The following is a 19,739-nucleotide window of genomic DNA, read 5'->3' on the forward strand; positions in this document are numbered from 1 at the left end:
TGAGAGGTTCTGAGGCGCAGGCGAGTCCTACGTGGAGGTGGGGCCCAGCCCCATGAGGCGGTGTCTGACTCCAGGTACCAGGCCTCCCTCCTTGGTGCTCTCAAAGCCTAGCAGGCCTCCCTCCTCCTTCTCGGGCCAGTCCCATTATGCCAGGTTCCTAGAGGACCCCCTCCTTTCCCCCATATCATCAGTGGGGTATAAATATGTGCTATCTCAGAATAAAGTTCTCTTTCGCTTCACCCCTACCTAATGGTGGTCTGTCTCTGTGGGATCCAGGTTGGTGCCCGAAGATGGGTAAGCATGGCCTAGCCGTGCCGTCGACGGACGGGCATTAAGAGTAGCTCTAAGGGGAGCTACCAGGTTAGAGTAGTCCATTGGGGTGTAACAGTTTCTGATCATGGGAATATGGATTAGCTAAGGTTGCTGTTTGGAACAGCGGGCCTTTGAGTAGGCCTTCATGGATCGGAACAACTTCAGTGGACAGAGAGGCCAGGCAGCAGACATTTTGTTAATATCCAATAAAATGAATATTTCTTTTGCAAAATGAATAATCAGTCTCAAAATCTCATATGTTTTTGATTGAAAAATCTGGATTTCAAAGTATATTTGATGCTTTTTGTGGAATACACCAGAAGTTAGGCCTCAATTAGATTAGTTGCATTTGCCAAGTTCTATTTAATTCCAGTGTGATAAACTTTGCATATAGGTTTGTTAACGATTATTTCCTCTCAATTCAATCAGAGAGATAGTATCACAACTAGACCAATGAGAGTTTGGTATTCTTTAAGCCATACAAAGATAAATGGGGATCTTTTTTTCTTGTTCACCCAAAACAGTTTTAAAATTAGGTCTTGATCTTTTTTTAGTAATCTTAGTTTATCTGCTATTTATTTGGCACATTCTCTTTCTTGTCCTCCTTTTCAATTCTTTCTATTTGCCCCATCCCCCACCCCCATCTCTCTAAAATTGTCTGCTAGCTTTCTGAAAATATTCCATCCAAACTCTTTACCAGTAGCAACTAAAATGGGCTTTAAAGTGTGGTGTTATCCTCATTGTCTGTTCTGCTTGGCCCTCTGTTTTCATAACAGATTGTAAGACTCAATGCAGGCCTTTCAGGATTTTTTATTAGCTTATTAAATTTAACTGCCTTCACTGCTGCTGAATGAGGACATATAGAAACCCCTCCCCATAGGAGCCATCATACGCTTGCAGTGTGAGCCCGACACTTACCTTCATCTTGGAAGGAGATAGAAAATGATTTAATTTTTGCACATTTGACTGTGTTCAGTTTACATATTCATAGCATTTCCCTACAAAATAACTTTTAAAGAATAGACCAACAGGCACAAACCTTTTTATATGCCTGTTCCCCTGAGATTAATATACAAATAATCTTGCGAGAGAGATCCAGCCACTTTGGAATGGTTGAACTGTACTGGTATTTTAAGTGGTTCTACTTAGGTTTCAAATTTAACTTCCACTTAGCTAAGTGAAGGAATTGTACACTTCTGCTAGTGCTCATTGTTTGATTTTGGCTGGTCAGAACCTCCAGACAACCACCTATTTCACAAATAATGGCCTTGGCCTTTAGAATTGGGCAATCTCAGAGAGAGTGAGTGAGTGGGGTGGGGTGTCTGTGTGTTCTTTCCAAAGTCAAAACCTAAGAGGTTTTGCCCCCACAGGGTTGGTCCTTGCTGGATTTCTTCCAGCTCCCCTATTTCTTACACTCAGTTCTTGTTGAGTGCCATCTTTGTGCTTCCCATGCCGTCAGCTCCCTAATGTCATTTGAAAAGTTTCCAATGCTTTAGACAAATCTTCCTCTTATGAAAAGAAAGAAACTAAGGGAAATGTTGAATCAATTATCAGATGATTCTGATCTATATAGATCTTCAAGGCTAAAAATCATGGAGAGTAGCTACAGTCTAGAAAGGAGGATAGCAGTCAAGACATCCAGAGAAGGGAAGAGAACCGAGTTTGCAGTAGCGTCTGTGACTCCAGGTAACTAAGTAAAAAGCAGGGGTAATAAGTAATAAGAACAAGGTAGTTTAATGATCCTAAAATGATAACGCAAATTTTACTTCATCTGACACAGACGAAGCTCAGGGCTAGAATTTGGCTGAAAAGGATGTGCCTTCCTCAGATGCAGTGGGACAGACGAAAGAGTGGGGTGTGGGAGAGTGAAGCAGGGTGGTGTCTTAGATTAAGAAGGTAACTTGTGTGAGGAAATCCAGCAAACAAAGCATTGTGGAGGCAGAAACAGAATGGGTATTGTCATTAGAGTAGACAACTGGGTCCCTTCACAGCAAGAATATATAGAGGAGGAGAGAGTGATAGGAAATTTCATTAATCTGGACATTTGTTGACATGATCTCTCCTACCCAAAGAAGAGTTAACTCATTTCTTGACTTGACTTAACCATTCAGTCAAAAATCATTTATCTTAAGCACCTACTATGTGCTCAACACTGTTGAATACAAATGTAGATATGAAGTGATTCTGTTCTTCAGAAATTCATGTTCTTTTGTATGTGTGTGTGTATGTTTTGTTAGTTTATTGGTATTTTCTTATATCACCATAATATATCATCTATCCCTCCCCTTCCCTGAGAGCATATTCTGTATGGCATTTTATATATATATATATATATATATATATATATATATATATATATATATATATATATATATTTTTTTTTTTTTTTTTTTTTTTTTTTTTGAGGCTGGGGTTAAGTGACTTGCCCAGGGTCACACAGCTAGGAAGTGTTGTGTCTGAGACAGATTTGAACTCGGGTCCTCCTGAATTCAGGGCTGGTGCTCTATCTACTGCGCCACCTAGCTGCCCCCTTGTCATTCTTTTTTTTTAGGGAGGAAAAAAAAAGTCAGCATGGTTGGTTGATATATAGACAAAGTCAGAGAACCCGTACAGTGTAGTATAATGCCTATTGTTGTAAAGGTGTGACAGAAGTATAGGATGAAAATGGCTTCTCCTGTCTCTTCAGTCATCGCACTTGATCTTTATAATTTTGTTGTGTAAGCTTCTGCTTTGGGGGCAAATAGTTCTTTCCATCTACAGTTGTAGTAATATCTATATTATTACTTCACTTTGCATTAGTTCATATAGATTTAACATCTTACATTCTATAATGTTCTGTACCACAGTTTGGCGAGCCATTCCCCAATTGATGGACATCTACTTTCATTTTAAATTCTTAGCTATCATAAAAAATGCTGCTATTTGAAGTGTATGGTTGTGGTTTTTTTGTTTGTTTGTTTTGTTCTTTTAATTACCAGTGGCTTCCTTGGGGTATAAATCTGGTTCTGGGGGTATGGTTAGTCATTCATTTGCATTGTTCCAAATCGTTTTCCAAAATAATCGGGCTATTTCACAGCTCCCCCAACAATGTATCAGTGTACTTGTCTTTCCAAAACTCCTTCAATATTGACTATTGCATTTTTTTTTTTTGTTAATTTGCAGGATGTGAATTGTTTTGATTTGTATTACTCTTATTATTAGAGATTTAAAGCATTTTTTTTCATGCAGTGGAGTAGATGTTCTTTCCAATAAGGGCAGCTTCTTTTCTGAGTTACAATCTCAGCAAGGAGGAACTGGTCCTGAGGTGAATACATAGGAACCTGAGGAGGAAGTAACCATTTCTCTTTTAGTCATATTAGAGGAAAGGAAAGCTGGGCATGGGGCATGGTCTGAGGTGCCCAGCAGATTTGACAGGAGCAGGTTTTAAAATGTTTTAAGAAAGAATAGGCAGGCTCTCGTGGCTTAAAATTCTGCAAAGGAAGTTATTCAGGATGAATTGGAAGCTCTCAAGGTTGAAATTCTGAAGATACAAAGAAATAGTTGGGATGAAGAGCTAAAAAGGGGAATTGTCAAAAAAAAAAAAATTATGTGGATATACAGAGAACCCATCAACCAATTTAGATTTTAAAAAGACATGTTCAGAAAATAATTGCAAGCTAGTATATGAAAGAATATTCCTAAATAATTAATAAATAGAAATGCAAAGCAAAACAACTCTGAGGTTTTGCTCATAGCCATCAAATTGACAAAGACAAGTTGGGAATGGTTAGTGGTAGAGGGAGCGTGGAAAGATGGACATACTAATGCTCTGTTGATGGAATTGCAAATTGGACGAATCCTTCTGGAAAGCAGTTTAGAATTATAAGAAAAAAGTGACAAAAACATCCATATCCTTTGACCCAAGACTCCACTGCTAGACATATGCCCCCATAAGGTCATTGATAAAAACAGAAGTGCTCATAAACACCAGAGATTATAGCAGCGATCTGTGATAGCAACAATTTTTTTTTTTAAGTGGGTGTCCATTGACTGGGGAACACTATATATAAGAAGGTCTGGTGGGTCAATGAAATTGAATATTGCTGTTCTGAAGGAAACAATAACTGGGACCATGGAAAAGAATATGGAAACTTGTGGAACTGATGCAGAACAAAGGCAGCTGAGCCTGGAGAACTGTGCACCCAAGGACGCTGTGGGGAATGGAAGGAGCTCAGAGAATAGTTGTAATCCTTAGCAGGGAAAACAGAAGCAAATTGGGTGGGTGCAGAGCTGGGCCTTTTACCCTGGTTCGAATCCATGCATGCAGCCTGCCTTTCCTTTGGTTAGTCTGGCTCTTTTTCTCCTCAGCTCACACTGTTCTTGTGGCACTTCCGCACTTTTCCAGCTGTCTGCAATTCCTTTCCAGGCTTGGCCCACCAAGTCCTGACTTTGGCCCCAGCCAGCAGAGCCCCTCTCCCTCACCTGTGCTGCCCTCTGATCGACCGTCAGTTCTTGGCCTGCGCTTTCCACTCAAGCTTGGCTAAAGCTGGGCCCTGGTTTCTTCCCGCCATCTGCCTTCTCTGTGTTGCCGGAGGAAGTTACAACTTTTTTACAGCTTGGCTGATTGCGCTCCATCTAAGTTTATCTTATCCCAATTGGGACCTCAGGGCTTTGTGAGGATCCAATCCTTTTTTTCCTTCTGTAATTAACTATTACACGACCTCAGCAGCTCTGCTAAGCCTCTTCTCTCTTCCAGCCTCCTTTACTACCTCCTTCCTTTCCAGAGAGACTAAAAGCTGTCTGTCATGATCTCCCCTTCCCCTATTTAAACTTCAGAACCTCTCTGTATCATCCCCTTCTTTTTCTTCCCAGTTTCAGAATGTCACAGAGAAGTGGTTTTTCTCCTTGCCAAGATCAAGCTTTCTACTGATGTACTTGAACCTCTCTTCCTCCTTCCTTGGGAGCTTGCCCCTTTTGTCTATTCCACATTTCTCTAATCTTCGGTCCTTATCACCCGCCTCTTCTTGATGCCTACAAATCTGCCCAGGTCTCTTCTGTCCTTACTCCACTTACAGACACATTTCCTTTTCAGACTGGGGAAACTGGTGTGGCTGTGGAAGCTGACAGGCTTTGGGGGGAGGGTTGGGTAGTTTTGCTGGGCTGTTTTTAAAAGATTATTCTTTGTTATGAGGGATAGTGTTTTAGAAGGGAGATATATTAGGAAATGTAAAAATTTGAAAACAAAAGATCAGTACATACTTTTAAAAACCACCTCCACTCAGTTACACTTCTCCAAGGCATTGTTCTATATCTCTCCTCCCTTTCACAGACATATTCTTTACTATCTTCTCTCAGTGCTCCCATTTCCTCACTTGTCAATTGATTGTGCTCTGGCTTCTGATCTTACCACATAATCAATTGATTAAACACTAGTGCCTGTGCTAGGTGCTGGGGCTCCAGATGCAAGGAGTAAAGCAATCCCTGTTCACAGGAGTTTACATTCTAATGGGGAGGACTGCAAGTCCACATAAAACATGTATGAAGCAAGGAGAGAGGAACCCTCTGAGGTAGAGGCAAGGCCTCAGAACGGGCATATGGAAGGTGGAAGGCTGGGGAATAGAAAATCATTTGGACTAGATCAGAGTACAAGAAGGGAAGCAGTGGTACAGAGGAGAGCACTGGGGACTGGGAGTCAGGAAGATCCAAGCTCTGGCATGGTCTAGCTGCAAAGCTAGACCTCTGTCAGCCTCGGTTTACTCATTTGTAAAATGGTGATAATCAAACACTTATCTCAGAGTTGTTGTGAGATTCAAATGAGATAATATTTATGAAGCACTGAAGCACTGATCCTGGTACTTAGCATGAAGTGGGCACTTAACAAAGGCTTGTTTCCTTCCCTTCCTCCTCTCAGTGAGGGCAGAAAGATCATCGGGGTCCAAGTTGCATAGAGCTTTAAAAGCTAAGAGAAGATTTTTTTTTTTTTTTTGTCCTAGAAGCAACTGCAAACTACTAGGGTTTGTTGAATAAGGAATTCATATGGCCAGATCTGCTTTAAGGAAATAGACTTTGGTAGTTGTATGGAAGAGAGACTCAAGCAGGGAGGAGCTCCAAGTCGAGAGCCCAATTAGGAGGTCATTGCAGTGATCCTGAAGGGATACGAGAGGCGAGATCAGAGATGGGAAAGGTGGTGAAGCCCAAAATGGTCACATTTTGCACTTTGGTTGGGGGAAGGAGGTGGAGGGATGCAAAGGAAGAGTCCAGGAAGAGGCCAAGGTTACAAATGTGAAACAATGGAAGGATGGTGAGGCCTTTGCTAGAAATAGGCAAGTCAGCCAGAGGGGCAGATTTAAGAAGATAATGAGTTTAAATGTGTTGAGTTTGAAATGTCTGTAATAGGGCCTGAGTCCCAGGAGAGACCAGGGATGGGTATAGAGATCTTGAATCATCTGCACAGAAATGACAATGTTGCTGAGAGAGAAGAGAAGGCCCAGGATGGAAGCTTGTGCAATACCTTAGTTGGGGAAATGCCATGATGAGCCAGCAGAGAGTAGTGTTATGGAAATCTGGGCCGTGGTGTGGGGACGGGAGAGCTGAACTCCAGATGTGTCAGATACAGAAGAGGGGCGAGAATCATTCACTATGAGAAAACACCATTCAGTTTGAGATTTTTGGTAACTTTGGTGGGAACTGTTTCAATGGAGACATGAAGTCTGGGCTCATCTTGTATCAGCTGAGGAGAGAATGAGGAAAGAAGGAGACAAAAGCTTTTTTGTGGAGTTTGAGAAAAATGGGAGACCTAGCTGGAGTGGATCATAGGGGTTAGTGGAGTTTATTTTAAGGGTAGGGGAAACTTGATTGAAAGTGCTCTTTCCCTATAGTCATATAAGTGCTCTAAATCAGCGGTCCTCAAACTTTTTAAATAGGGGCCAGTTCCCAGTCCCTCAGACTGTGGGAGGCCGGACTATAGTAAAAACAAAAGCTCACACTCGTCTCCGCCCCTCAGCCCATTTGCCATAACCCGGCGGCCACATCTAGTCTGTGGGCAGTAGTTTGAGAACCCCTGCTCTAAATCAATAATTGATCAGAGAAATGCAAATTAAAACAAGTCTGAGGTAACACCTCACACCTGTCAGATTGGCTAATATGACACAAAGTAGAAAATCCTCAAGGTTGGAGAGGATGTTGGAAAATTGGGATACTGATGCACTGTGGGTAGAGTTATGAACTGATCCAGCCATTCTGGAGAGCAATTTGGAACTATGTCCAAAGGGCTATCAAACTGTGCGTGTCCTTTAATCCAATAGAGCCACTGCTGGGTCTGTATCCCAAAGAGATCATAAAAGAAGGGAACGGATCCTTCTTTTTGTTGTGGCAAAGAATTGGAAAATGAGTAGATATTCAACCATTCCCCAATAGATGGGTAAGTTATGGAATATGAAGGTTATGGAATATTATTTATTCTATAATAAATGATGAACAGCTGGATTTTAGAAAGACTTGGGAAGATTTATAAAATACGAACTGATGCTGAGGGAAATAAGCAGAACCAGAAAAATATTGTACACAGCAACAACAAGTTTGTGTGATGTTCAACAATGATAGATTTGGTTCTCACCAGTTCAGTGATCCAAGGCAATTCCAATAAATTTTGAATGGAAAATGCCAATCGTATCTCGAGAGGTAGTTATGGAGACTGAATGTAAATCGACACATGCTATGTTTCTCCTGTATTTTTTTTCCTTATAGTTTTTCTTTTATTGATTTTTTTTCTCCCAATATGATTCATATGAATCTATATGTATAACCAAAAAAAAAAAAAAGTTTTACATGTAACTAAGAAAGGGGGAGAATTTTAAAAAATGAAAATGCAAGATTACCAATGGTCTTTTAAGGATGAAATCTAATAGTTTTTCTCAGATTTATCCTTCTTGACTTCACTGCAGCTTTTGATAGATACTTGGTCATTCTCTCCTGTTTACTTAATCCTTCTCAATTTCCTTTACCTGGGTCATAGTTCGTGTCCTGCTTTCTTAGTGTAGGAGTTCCCCAAAAGTCCTGGTCCTCTTCTTTTCTCCCTTCTGTTGATGACCTCATCAGCTCCATGAAGTCAGTTATCATTCCTACTCGACTACCTCCTCATTTATCAATCTTAAATCTCATGAGTTCTGGTGCCCCTTCAGCAGCTGCCTGCTGGATACCGACCATCTAGAGAACCCGTAGGTATCAGAATCAACAAGCAAAAATTGTATTATTTCTCTCCATTTTACCTTCTCTATCAACCCTCTCCAAGATTCTGTAGTGTGTGGTATTTGTTGGCAATAATGTTTTACTTTGCATGACAAAATTCTCCCTTAAAGGATTTCTTCCAACAAAATGTCCCTCATGTACATATTAGATACAAGATTCCTTCAGAGGTACCTGCCTTCCTCTCCCCTTCCCCTCCACCCCCCCTAATAAATAACATCAATCGAGACATGAATTGGGAGAAGGTTCATCTATCAGAGGTATTTGCTTGTCAGAGGAAATCCAATGCAGAGTTCAGGTCAAAAGAAGGATTCCTTCTTACATGACCGTTACCTGTGGAAGACACTTCTGTCTTTCTAATCACTCAGATCTTCAGCCTCAGATTCACCTTTGACCCTTACTCCACTCATTCAGGGTCTGACTTGGAATCTTGGCTCCGTCACTTAATAGCTGTGGGACTCTGCCTCAGTTTCCTTGGTGATCAAATGGGGATAATGCTATCACCTATCTCACAGGATTGTTGTACAGTTCAGATGAAAGAATATGTGGGACAGGAAACTGCAAAGTGCTGCCTAAGTGTGTGCTGTTACCTGCCCAATCTTGTCAATTCTGCTTCCAACTTTTTTTTCACCTGCCTTCTCTCCACTCTCAAAGTCTCACACCTGTTCTATAGAAATGAGTTCTGATTGGGCTTTGAACTTCCTCTAGCTGCTAAATTAATATTCCTGAGATTTGGGTTTTTCCTTGTTACCTTCTCCTTGCTCAGATGTCTTCACTCGCTCCCTATTGCCTTTATGATAAAGAACAGTCGTCAGGCTGGCATTTAAAGGCCCTCCCAGCCTGGCTTCTGCCTTCCTTGCCACTCTGTCTTCCTGTCACTCCTTTTCTTTTCTGTTCCCTGAGCTCAGCATGCACAAGCTGATCATTACCTGCCTGAAATGTGCCTCCTTCTCACCTGTCTCTTAGAACCTCTGTCTTTTTTCAAGACTCAGGTTCCACCTACATGAAGCCATTACTGATCCCTTCAATTGCTAATGTTCTTCCCTCCTCCAAGTCTGCCTTAATAATAGCTGGCATTTCCATAGCAATTGTAACTTTACAGTGCATTCTACAAATATCAGGTTTTAGTGGAAAGAGCTTTGGGCTTGGAGTCAGGAAGCCCCCAAACACTTAACTGTCTGTGTCATCCTGGACACATCCCTTAGCCTCTGTCTGCCTTAGTTTCCTCATCTGTAAAATGGGGATAATAATAGCACCTGCCTTCCAGTGGTTAGGAGGAAATGATAATGAGATGATCAGTATAGAAGTGCTTAATCCAGTACCTGACAGATAGTAGGTACTTAATAAATTCTTGTTCCTTCCTTTTCCTCACCATAACCACTGGAAAGGAAGTGTTGTTATTATCTTAATAGTATAGATGAGGAAGTTAAGTATCTGGAACCAAATTGGAACTCAGGATTTCTCTTTTACCATGGGTTAACTAGTGAAAGTAAGCTTCTTGCAGACAGCTCTTTGTCTTTGTATGTCCCATCTCATCTGTTATTTCATTGCATCACAAAGAGGATCTTTGGTTCTTGAAGGGCGGTAGGTTCTGCCTTGTTGGAAAGGCACTAGTGATGGGTGTGTTTCTCCTTTCTGAGTGCTAGGCCGGACACTCACATACATGATGAGGAAATCTTTTGCATCTGTGAAACTACAAAAAATATAGCATGGCCCTCGCTCCTGCTCTTGGGGGACAAAAAAGTCAGTGTAAACACTCTGAAACTGAAGTCCTTGTCCGGACACTTAACACCGGGAACCAGACAATTAAAGGAGGGTGTACAAAATGAAGGATAACTCACTCTGAAAAGTCACGAGGAGTCAGCAGAGTTAGTTTTATGGGATATTCACCGGTGCAGGTAACATACTCGATTCAGGAAGCATTTAAGCAGCCAGTGCTTCCTGGACACTGCATGAAGCTACTGGGGATATTCAGAGAAAAGCACAACAGCTCTTTCCTGAAGGATCCTTCCTTCTGCTGAGAAGAGCAGCATATGCGCAGATGGTGCCAAAGGAATGCAAAGGGACTTCCAGTGGATAAGCAGCGACAGCTGGGGCATTTGGAGGCTTTTGAGAAGAGGTGGCATTTGAGCTGAAGCTTTAAGTTAGCTAAAGGATTCCAGGAGGTGGAGGTGAGGGAAGGCATTCCAGGCCTGAGTTTTCCCAAAAAATGGAATTGTATGAGTTGGGCTATAGAATGTGTGAGGGAGCGTCATGAGAAATCTTTTGGAAAGTTAGGTTGGGGCCAGTTTGTGAAGATGCCAAATAGAAGCTTACTTTTTATCTTAGAGACAGTAGGGAACTATGAAAGCTTCTTGAGTAACATGAGCAGACCTGTGCTTTAGGAAGAGGAGTTTAATAGTTGCATGGATGATATATTGCAGAGTAGAGTGACTGGAACCAAAGAAATTAATTAGGTGGCTGGGGTAGTCATAATAGTAAGTTTTTGTGAGAAGGCTGTCATGAAAATAATTGGTGTTTTTACACTAATATGTATTTCAGAAGATGAAGACGTAGAGAAGTTATGAAAAGTTCAATAAATCCTCCTAAATTACTCCAACATTTATTTTGATACTTGATGACTTTGATTAAAAAGTAGGAATAAATGAGGATGGCAAAAAATATATTAGAAGACATAAAATTTAGGAAGAAGGAACGGTAAAGGACAAAGTGTTAACAGACTTCATTCCTAAATGAGCTATCTTTTTTGTGTACTCATACAAGTGGAAATGGCACTAAAAAAGGACAAGGATGAAAAAAGAAAGTGGACAGGACCAAAATATATACAGAGAAGATGTGTGCTGGAGGTGAACCAATTTTGAGGGCATTTAGGGATTGATTTTTTTTTTTATTAAAGTTTTTTATTTACAAAACATATGCATGGATAATTTTTCAACATTGACCCTTGCAAAGCCTTCTGTTCCAAATTATCCTTCCTTTCCCCCTCCCCTAGATGACATGTAGTCCAATACATGTTAAATATGTTAAAATATTTGTTAAATCCTATATACACACACACACTTATACAATGATCTTGCCGCACAAGAAAAATCGGATCAAAAAGAAAAAAAAAAAACTGAGAAGAAAACAAAATGCAAGCAAACAGCAACAGAAAGAGTGGAAATGCTATGTTGTTTCCCATAATTCTCTGGGTGTAGCTGATTCTCTTCATCACTGAACAGTTGGAATTGGTTTGAAACATCTCATTGTTGGAGAGGGCCACGCCTATCAGAATTGATCATAATATATGTATAATGATCTCCTAGTTCTGCTCGTTTCACTCAGCATCAGTTCGTGTGAGTCTCTCCAGGCCTTTTTGAAATCATCCCGCTGCTCATTTCTTACAGAACAATAATATTCCATAACATTCATAGACCACAATTTACCCAACCATTCTCCAATTGATGGACATCCATTCATCTTCCAGTTTCTCGCTGCTACAAACATTTTTGCAATATGGGTCCTTTTTTAGGGATTGATTTTCAAAATAAATAGTGAAAAAGAAGATAAAGGACTGGAAAAAACTCTCAGAATTTATACTATTAAAAAGAGGTAAGGATTTAAGGAGGGTTAGCACCTCTTGGGTGAGGACTTGCCTCCCCTTTTCAGGACTTCTCATCCACCTTTGATGGCCATATGTTTCATGCATCTCTCACTTGTGGCTCTAAGCCAAGGGTTCTCAAACTATGGCCCACGGGCCAGAAGCACCCACTGAGGACGTTTATGCGGCCCGCCCAGTTATGGCAAATGGGCTGAGGGGTGGAGACAGAGCATGAGGTTTTGTTTTTACTATAGTCCGGCCTCCCACAGTCTGAGGGACAGGGAACTAGCCCCTATTTAAAAACTATAGCGTGCCAATGGCTGCACCCTAATAAAACATCTTGGCTGACAGATTAAATCAGATGGAGATACCTGAGGGGCTTAGCCCCTTGGTGAGTTGTGTGGGTGTTTGTCCCAAGCATATAAAGACTTCCCCGGCAGAACTGTTGGATGTGAACAGTTTGTTCCAGTGACAGTGAAAGAGGATAAAGTAGGCGCAGTCTCTTAGAACTTGGTCACACACCAGGCACCAGGTCATCCATTACATACTGGACCATCACCAGTCATATCCTGACTTTTGTCACTGGAAGAGGAGTAAGGTTGATGACTTTGTGCAGTTCTGTCTCACTTAAATCTAATTCACACAATCTGATTCTAATTCCTTTCATGATGTCATTGGTTCTCTTCAAAAATGAAGGACACCCAACAAGAAGTAAAAAAGCTTAGATCAAAATAATAGCAACCATCCTATAGGCCCACTTTACATCATATGCAGAATTTCTTGTGACACTGCATCTGTGCAATAATTCCCTTCTGAGGGAATTAAAGAGAATAAGCCACCTTTCACATCACAAATGATGTTCCACAATAGACTACATTTTTACCATCACATAATTGACTGGAAAATATGGAGTACAAGATTCTACTTCAGTTTGTTGTTGCCACTAATTTTTTTATCCTTGGGAGAACAAAATTCTGCCTTAAATGCTTTCTCCCAACAAAGTACCCCCATATTTATTGCAGATATCATATCTTGAAAGATATGAGAGAAAACCTTGTTCAACGATTTCCTTGCAGAGCCCATAACAGAAAGGCAGCCACCAGACTTTGTCTCTGGATCAGGCTACTTTAGGAGCACTGAAATCTTGTAGGTTTCCAGTCCAAGCTGTTCTTTGGATCCTAGAATAATGCAATATTCAGTACCCCAATAAAGTGGCTGCTGAACCACCACTCTGGTCCTCCTGGACCAGACATTCCCCTTTAGAAATACACAGAGCCCATCCCTAACTTAAAGTCAGAAATCAGGAAAGAAACCAGAAGAATGAGTCAACCCCAAGATCCCCCCATAAAAAAAAAGATCATGGTGACAAGTAAACTTAACATGCAAACCTAGAAGAAAATGACTCCAGGTAAAGGCTCTGAGAAAAAATCAGTTTGGGCAGAAATTCAACAAGAATTCTTGAAAGAGATGAAGTAAGAGCTTAAAATGTTTTTAATGTAATAGAATCCAAAGCTTATCTTAGGAAAAGACCAGAGGTACACAGAAACTTTGAAGTGCAGGCACAGAAGTCAAGAGCAACCCAAATGGATAATCATGAACAAACAATCCTAAAGAACTGAATAAGAATAAACTGTTTACGGTTTTTTATGGGGAGATGATACATGTGTTCCCTCTGGCCCCTTTCATCTCCAGGGCCTTGGAATGCTTTCTGTTACGTCTTAATAGAGATGAGAAACATACTACCTAGGAAAGAGAGGGAAATAGGGAAAAAGTATGTCAACCCAAACAAGGTGGAAGGGGTCCCAGGGTAAGCGACATTTTAATCTGAACTGCTTGAAAGAGGGACGTATACATACACAGTTGGGTACAGAAATAAATTTCACTAGACAGGGAAATGCAAAGGAAAGGCGGGGGGAGTGTAACTAAGCAAAACGAATTAAGGATGTACAAAAATGTTTATAGCAACCCTGTTTTGTAGTGGCAGAGAATTGGAAGCTGAGGAGGAGCCCATCTCTTGGGGAACCGAAGTTAGTGCAGTAGTTTAGGCAAGATGTGATGGGCTCCTACTATTTCTAGGATGGTAACTTTGTGGGGAGATCTGCATGAGACATGCTAAGAAGGTAAAAACAAGATTTGACAACAGGTTGGATATATGAGGTGAGAGCAGGTGAGGAATCAAGAATCATCTTGATTTTTCAGGTTGGTAACTGGAAGATGATGGTGCTCTCAATGATAGTAGAAAGCTGGGATAATGTGAAGGGAAAGAGAATATAATGGGCTCTATTAGGAGCATGCTGAGTTCTGGTGCCTCTGAGATACCCATTTTGATGTGCACAAAAAATCAGTTGTTGACTCAACACGAGAGCTTGGGAGAGATTGAGACTGGATATATAGATCTGGTAGAATAAATGGTGATTGAACCCTTGGCAGCTGATGAGATCTCCAAGTTAGTGGGGGCAGAGTGATGGTGGTGGTGGACACATGCTTAGTGTGTGACGTGCTGGGAAGGGCCTGGAGAGAGCAATCCAGAAAACTTAGAAGGGAGGGTGTGTCTCCTGTAAGTACTTGTTAAGTCCTGATGAATGAATTACTCTCCAGATCTCCCAGTCTTGGAAGGCGAAGACCAAAAGTGTTGATTTTAATAAAATTTAAAACCAAGATACTTGTCTTGTCTGGAATTTGCTATGATGGAAATTAGATTTGACAACTAATTTCTATCAACTTGGGAGTAAAAATCTTGTCAGCAGATATGTACTTCGGAAATTAAGTTGATTTTGCATGTGTGAATCGTGTTGAGATGATGAGATCCCACCAACATCTCCTCCTTCTGTTTGCCCGTTACAGAACGAGCAGGCCTTTGAGGAAGTCTTCCAGAACGCCAACTTTCGTTCCTACACATTCAAGATTAGAGTCAAACTGGAGACTTACAACGTGAGTAACCCTGGGAGTGAGGAGGGCAGGGCCTGGGGGGTCACTGCGCTTCTCTGCTCCATATTCGTGCGTACTTAGTTGTGGGGCGGCTCCCAAAGACCTGGTCCCCCTGCTGTCACCCTAAGGTGAAGGCTCTAGAGGCCCAGCTAGCCAAGTCTGTGGTTCTTTGGGCACGTAAGGGATGATCTGCCATTGATCAGAGTGACTTAGGAGTGGGTGGGGGCGGAGGGGTCCTCACCCACGGCTCTCTCCTTCCCAGGATGAATCTCGCATCAAGGCCTCCGTCGTGGACGTGAAGCCTGTGGACTACAGAGAATATGGCAAGAGGCTCATCATGAACATCAGGAAGAACGCGGCGGCTCGGCAAATGTGAGAAGAGTGTTGCTGATTGGGCAGAAGTTTGACACTCCCCAGAACGACCCCAGAGCTGATGTGAAGTTGATCTCTTCCCACCCCTGTGTGACAATTAAGCTTTAGCTGCACGGGGCAGAGCTGCCCTTTATGGTGGACTAAGCAATTTCCTTTGTCGAGTGAGCCCGGGAACCCCTTGGTAGGTAAAGAGGCGTGTGCTCAGATCTTGTGACCCCTGAACCGTGTCAGCCTTCAGGGGCCAGTCTCGCTCAGTGCTGCACCAGTCGCCACTGCCATTAGCTCCAGGCGTTTGTCGATTTTATTAAGATGTCATTATCTTTAGGTTGGAGTCCTGTTCGAAGTAATTAGCCCTAAATCTCCGCCAGAAGAATAAACGGTGTACCCGAGGTTTCATTGCTCCAGTCGGTGAGACTTTGGGAACTTTCTGGGAGAGGAATTGGGGACGCAGTGCTAGAGAGCAGTCAGAGCAAGACCTGGGTGTGCTCACGAGCTTCCTCCTCCTGGAGGGGCCACGTCGCTGTTAATGCCTAGAATGGCAAGGCGGCAGAATTATTAATCAAAGACATATCTCTTATATCTGAAGAATATCCTTCCTTCAGGGTTTAATAGACTGAGTCAGATGGGCCTGATATTAATCAAAATTGTCTCTTCTGAGGAAGGCTGATAAGCATTGACTCACTGTCCCCTAGGGAAATCTAGGCGACTACAAAGCGTTGCTTGAGTTTTCACTTCAATTAACATCACGTTTTGAATTGATGATTGTACACGTTTCCTACCTGTATATATTTCTTGCATTTGTATGTTTCACTTCTTCAATTTTGGTTGAAGCCGTGTTTAAATAAGGAGAGAATTATAAAGAAGGGGGAGGGGGAACCCTCTGTTTCTATTGCTTTGTTTCAATAAATAGTATATTTAGATCTCTGTGAATCCTACTTTCTTTGAACTCAAAAGGGTTCTACTTACTGGAAAGCAATTAATTAGCCTTCATAATAAATGTTCACTTGGGGGAGATGTTAACTTATTACGAACTCGAAGATTAGACGGAGGCATAGAGATCTCTATTCCTGATGTTTGCAGCCCTGAAATTTATCTTTAAAAGAAAAAAAAAGGATATGTTTTGTGCCCAAGAATGCTGACGATCTGGCACTTTGGGGATTTTATTGACGTTTACACAGCAGTCTAAAACCAACCAGGCTTTGAAATTTGTACAGACAGTGAGCTAGTATAGAAAACAGTAATTATGCTACTGGGCTTTTCAGTCAGCAGAGCATGCTTGCTCTGTGTGCTTCTAATCACATTAATTATGCGTCCGTTGGCTGCAGCTCACAGCTTGGCATTTGCTGCACATCCCTCCGACTATAGGCAGTGTTGCAGACCCACTGCAGCCTCGCGAACTGGATTTTAATTTATGGAAATAGGTTCGGGAGGCTCCTTCTCGAGCCCTTGGCTCAGTCCCTGATGCTTCCTGAGGTGTCCTCTTTGTTTTCAGGGCCTACAAGCTTGAGGCAAAGGAATTCCGCTTCCGAGAAAGGACTTGAAGGGCATTTTTTCTCAGGACCATTAATTGCTTGGCCAGATTCCTTCTTTAACTGCCTTCGCCTCTGAAGGTGGTGACAGAGTCGCGCTGGCTTCTCTTGCTGAGGCCTCCGGATTTTTTGGTAGAATTGCTTGTTCCTTCTGACCTTGCTTATAAAGCATCAACTAGAAAATTATAGTCTTCAGCACCTCTCTGGATTGACAAATTGTGGGTGAGAAGGGATGATCTCTCTTTCCATCTTGTAACTAGTTGCTCCTGCTTGCTCTTCCCTGCCTGCTTCCCCCTTGCCCCCCTCCCCCATAGCCTTCTGGAGGAGAAAGACTGCTTTCCCCAGGTGTCCGTGTGATGGGCACCTGAGCATTGAGCCCGGCATGTATCCTCTGCTCCCTGGCGAAGGATGGGCTATTACCGTGCCACGTGACCAGACCAGCGGTTCCTGTGTTGTGATTTGGGGAGGCGTTCTTGCAAGAGGCTTCCTCCAGGGAGGATTTTTAGCAGATTTCCCTCCTGGAAATCAGATCACCAGTGGAGAAACATCAGAAACTGGCTCCACTAGTTTGCTTTTAAGAGCTTCAAGTCCCCAAGGATCTCCTAAATAGATTCTGGCCCACAGTCCTTATATTCTCTTGGCTTTAGTCAGAGGAGTGTTGCTGTTGTTCTATCTCGCATCTTTCACTTAGAGATCAATGCCTCTGTCACGTCTACCATGACATCAGTGTTAAGCAATTAGGAAAAAAAAAATCTAATCATTTTGCCTTTATTTTAAATGGTTCTTGAATTCCCTTCAGTATCATTGTGAGTGGTGGTGGGGAAAACCAAAAGCGTAATAATCCGATTTCTGTCTGTATTTCCAGTGTTTTATGCTTTCCATTAAAGCCCTGCTTGTCTCTAGTGTGTTGTGCTGACTTTTTGAACTGCAGGGTCAAAAATCCCTCGCCTTGTTTTCTGAGTGGCCTGTCTTTGAAAAGAATAAATATTATCGATCGTGGTATTTAATACACTAATGAAACCCACGCTTATTGACTACGTAATTAATATACTGTCTGAAAGTGAAATTTGGCAGCACACTATAGAAAGGTTATATTGACTTGCATTTCTTTGGCAATATGCCTTCTGGGTTTATTTATAGAAAATGAAACAGGTTGCTCCTCAGGTAGCAATTCAGTCCAACCCTCTTTCCTGCTTTTCACTTGTTAGAAAGCTTTCCCTCTACTATGGTTTCCTCTTAGTGGAAAATTTTCATCTTTTTTTTCTTTTTTTTTTTTCTTTAATCGCTTCTCTGTCGGGTTTGCCCACTCTTAGCCTCATGAGGTACTCTCCTGATAATTTTCTGGCTTTTACAGGGGGAAAAAATCAAGAATTTTCCTGAAGGAGCATTCTATTGAATTGGTGGTTCTTGTCATTATCGATCTCCTGCAAAAGAAATTTTGTCCATGAGAATCCATTTCACTTGACTTCCTAATTAAGCAGATTTAAGGTTTTGGTGATGTTAAAGGAAAAAACAGTTTGAAAAGTTATCTTGAGAAGCTATTCCAGGAAGAGGGCAGTCTCTCAATCAGTCTTTTTGACAAAACTGTTGATAGGCCGAAGTGTCGTGATGATGCACACACGTCTGTCTCACCAGCAGGCTCTTGTTTCCAAATCACTCACAAACTTGGCAGTGCACCATCCCGGGTCTGGTTGGCTGTCCATGATCCAGGCCTCCGGCCTGAGGTTAGGAAGAAGTTTCAGAGCTCCTATTTTATGCTCACGTGGCCAGAACTGGCCTTTCAGAAAATGTGGGTTTGAATTTGTTGGTTTGCATGAAGTTGGTTCGAGGTTCTGGTAATTTTCGGTCTTTTCTTGTCACCTTCTCTAGGCAATCACTTTCTTTTGGGCTCATAGCAATTTTTAATGAAACCAAACCTTGGCTAAGATCTATTACCTGTTCTAAGCTATTAATTCTTCTTGCTGTACTTTCCTCTCCAGCTGTCATCTCATGCTGTGTTTTGTGTCTGTTGCTCCATTTCTTGCAGGTATTCTTAATGACCTTTTCTCCAAGGCTCCAACTTTTGGAATAATACTCTTCTGGGCTCATCTCTTGGGCTTCTCCCAGTCTATAATATTTCTTCATTGTGCTCCTCATTTTCTCCTGTTGATTCTTATTTCTGGTCTGGATCATTGTGTTTCTCCCATGGCGCCTCTTGGATGATGTGGGCAGATCCTGTTTGGTCTTAGATGTGGTGACAAAGACTAGTTCCCACTTTCTTCAGGAATTCTTTTAGCCCAATGTCTCGGTGGCTTAACTTAGATTTTGTAATCCCCCTTTTCTTGAGTCCTTTCTTCTCCTTGCACTGTCCTGAATGCAAAAGTGGTTCCATCCCTTCCTGTGACCCTGAGAAGCCTCTTGTGAGATCCCAGATATGTTTCTCCGGCTCTTTGATCTGCTAATACTTGGGCAGCTGCCTGGGGACAGGCTCAATCAGTTCCTGTTGTGGCTTGGACTGAGGCCTCTTGGGTTCTGAATCAGGCAGAGCTGCCAAGGTCCTGTTCTGGCCTGCTCGCCTGCTATGGCTCCTGTCCTCTCCAATGAAAGCTTGTGTTAGTCAAAAGGTCTTCGTCTTTCTTATCTGATCCTCTCCATGTCCTGGTAAGATAGGTCATAAAAATGTGTGCTCATTTCACAGTTGAGAAAACAGAGGCTTAGAGAGGTTATAGACCTGGCTTCCAGTTAGTTACGTGAGGGGTGGGGTTGGAGGGAACCCTGATCTCACCTCCCTTTACTCTCAAACTTGGCCTCTTGTG

At 42.0% G+C, this 19,739-nt stretch overlaps 1 protein-coding gene across 1 annotated transcript in view; it reads left to right on the forward strand.

Annotated features, from left to right (window-relative positions):
• The window catches only part of RPA1 (replication protein A1), a 55,984-nt gene extending 39,649 nt beyond the window's left edge, over positions 1 to 16,335 (forward strand). Inside the window, exons 16-17 of the mRNA XM_074263866.1 lie at positions 14,960 to 15,046; positions 15,306 to 16,335. Of these exons, the coding sequence (XP_074119967.1) occupies positions 14,960 to 15,046; positions 15,306 to 15,419 (201 nt within the window). The 3' untranslated portion in view covers positions 15,420 to 16,335. The remainder of the gene's footprint in view (positions 1 to 14,959; positions 15,047 to 15,305) is intronic.
• Positions 16,336 to 19,739: the final 3,404 nt, after the last annotated feature.

The sequence above is a fragment of the Sminthopsis crassicaudata genome, chromosome 4 (genome assembly GCF_048593235.1).
Source record: "Sminthopsis crassicaudata isolate SCR6 chromosome 4, ASM4859323v1, whole genome shotgun sequence".
Lineage (NCBI taxonomy): Eukaryota > Metazoa > Chordata > Mammalia > Dasyuromorphia > Dasyuridae > Sminthopsis > Sminthopsis crassicaudata.